General features: G+C 32.8%; 1 protein-coding gene across 1 annotated transcript; it reads right to left on the bottom strand.

Moving 5' to 3' along the window:
* On the bottom strand, positions 1,602–2,021 carry LOC109330488 (uncharacterized mitochondrial protein AtMg00810-like). Its single transcript, XM_019564721.1, has one exon. The coding sequence runs from the start codon at positions 2,019–2,021 to the stop codon at positions 1,602–1,604; it is 420 nt and encodes a 139-aa protein (XP_019420266.1).

The following is a 2,638-nucleotide window of genomic DNA, read 5'->3' as shown; positions in this document are numbered from 1 at the left end:
ATTATTCTTATATTTTAAATATAAAATATTATAAATGAATAGTAAATAATATATTGTTTATATATAAATCTTTAAACAAATAATATAAAAATATTATATTCTTAAAATAATACTAATAATTAAAATAAAAAGTAATGTTAATGTATGCCCTTAAAATTCTCGCTAATCAAAGATAAAAGTTGTGCCAAGAAAAATATATGGTTTGAATTTTTGTAGTTTTAAATCATCATTTTTCAAAATAATTTTTTTACTTTTGAATCCTCAACTAATACTCGAGGAACACTAATCACATTTCCCTTAAAATAATAAAATAATAATGATGATTATAATTTAAAAAGCGTTTCTAAAGAAAAAATATCTTTGTATGAAATTATACTGGTTATAAATATTAAATATAAATAGTACAAATGAGTGTTAAATGATCTATTGTTTGTAAATAATTTTTAAGAAATAATTTTGTATGATATATTTACCAATACTATATATAAATACAAAATTTTAAACCCGACCCTATAAAATGATTTTGTTGACTTCAACAATTTAGTTTATATTGGAAAAATTAAATTTGATATATGAGAAGTAGTTAATTTACTTTGTTATTTAATAAACACTACTTTTTTTTATTACTTCATGGGTTGACGTTATGTAAAGAGGCAAGATAGTTATAAATGAATAAAATAAATTAGACCGATAAGGTATATAAACTATAATTAACAAAAGATGCAACTAACCACTAGTTAGATACATACATTTGAAGATTGACGAATTAGCCTCTTATTAAATCATGTTCACCACTTATAATTTCTGGGAAATGTTTACTTATTATAATAGATGACACCAGAATATGCACACGCTTCTCAACTAACATGTGAATGAATTAAAAGAAGCCATACTTTACAAGTCAAATGCAGGTTGGCTTTGTTGGTGCTTTTGTTAATCTTAAATGAAGTTACAACAGAGGAGAGGTTGTAGAGGAAGAAGAATGAAATATGAGTTAGTGTGAAGAAGAGAATGTAGCAAAACAGAAAGAGATATTGGATTATATGAGTGTATTGATTAACACTTTATGTTTCATTGATTGATTACAAAAAGAAAATGACATTGCTATTTATAGAACATTTTCTAACAAGAAAAACTACCTGAACTTACAAAAAACAGAAAGTTGGTTATTCTTGCTAACTCAATTGCTTAGTTTTGAATTACTCTCAACACTCCACCTTAATTCGAAACTAGTTACAAAGCAATTACATTTAAGAATTCTCTCAACATCTTGAACCTTTTCCCTTTCAATGGCTTTGTCATTATATCAACTAACTGAACTTCGGTTTTGCAATGAAGTGGTTGAATCGTGCATTTGCTTACTTGATCCCTTAGAAAGTGATTCTTGGTGTCTATATGTTTACTCCTCCCATGAGACACCAGATTCTTGGCCAAATCTATGGCTGATTTGTTATCAATCAGTAAATCAACACTTCCTTATGCAATTACTTTCAATTCTTTCAACAGGGAAGACAACCATAGTGTTTGACAAGCAGTAGAGCATGCTGCAATGTACTCTTCCTCACAAGTAGATAGAGTCATCACCTTTTGCTTTGTGAACTCTATGATATGGGGGATCCAGATAATAGGAACACTTGTCCTATTGTGCTATTTCTATCAACTAAGTCACCACACCAATCTGAATATGAGTATGCTGTGAGTTTTGGCTTGCCATCATTGCTGTTTTGATTAGATGAGAACATTATTCCATAACCAATTGTTCCTTTGAGGTACCTCATGATCCTCTTAGCTGCTGTTAAGTGTGATTGCCTTGGATCACGCATAAATCTACTGATCAATCCCACACCATATGCAATCTTTGGTCTGCTATGACATAGGTATCTCAAGCAGCCCACAATCTGTCTATACATGGTTGCATCTACTATACCTTCATCTTCACATTTTGTAAATTTGGGATTGGACTCAACTAGTGTTTCTACTGAGTTGCAGCCACTCATTTTGAATCTTTCTAGCACTTCCATCGTGTATGTAACGCCCCGAAAAATACTTCTCAAAAACATTGCAGAAAAATGGGTAAAAAATGTTTTTTGAATTAGTGACATAAAATTGTTTCTTTTTAAAACCTTCCTTTTCCGGGACATCACTTTAAGTAACTCGAATGCGGAAAATCAACTTATCGTTATCGAATGATAACTTAACCTGATTCACAATTTCCTGGATAACACCATGCGTATAATCGGTTAAGTCATAATTAATTCATACAAACTAGGTCAACAAAGGCGGAAACTACCTCGCCACTAACATAAAAAAAATCAAAAAGAAACACAGCCCCCCACTAAAATCAAAAGGGGACATCGACTGGCCACCCTGGCCCACAAGCTGACTCAAAAGATTCCAGGAATGCTGGACCCCTCACCTGGGTCCTCCTCCTCTTCCGAGTCAGACACGAGGTTGATCACCTCCACCGAGCTCTCTACATTTACGAGCTCAACGACCTCGTCCTCTTCTTCCTCTTCCTCCACTTCGTTATGCCATAACCCAGCGGCATAATTCGGAGGGGATGACATTCTTAACACCGGAGTCTTCTTGCAGGGACCTCCTCCAAGAACCCGTCTCCTCTGGGCTCTACTGGATGACG

The sequence above is a fragment of the Lupinus angustifolius genome, chromosome LG01 (assembly GCF_001865875.1).
Source record: "Lupinus angustifolius cultivar Tanjil chromosome LG01, LupAngTanjil_v1.0, whole genome shotgun sequence".
Taxonomy (NCBI): domain Eukaryota; kingdom Viridiplantae; phylum Streptophyta; class Magnoliopsida; order Fabales; family Fabaceae; genus Lupinus; species Lupinus angustifolius.
Note: the sequence above shows the minus strand (reverse complement) of the source record. Positions and strands in the feature narration are given on the sequence as shown.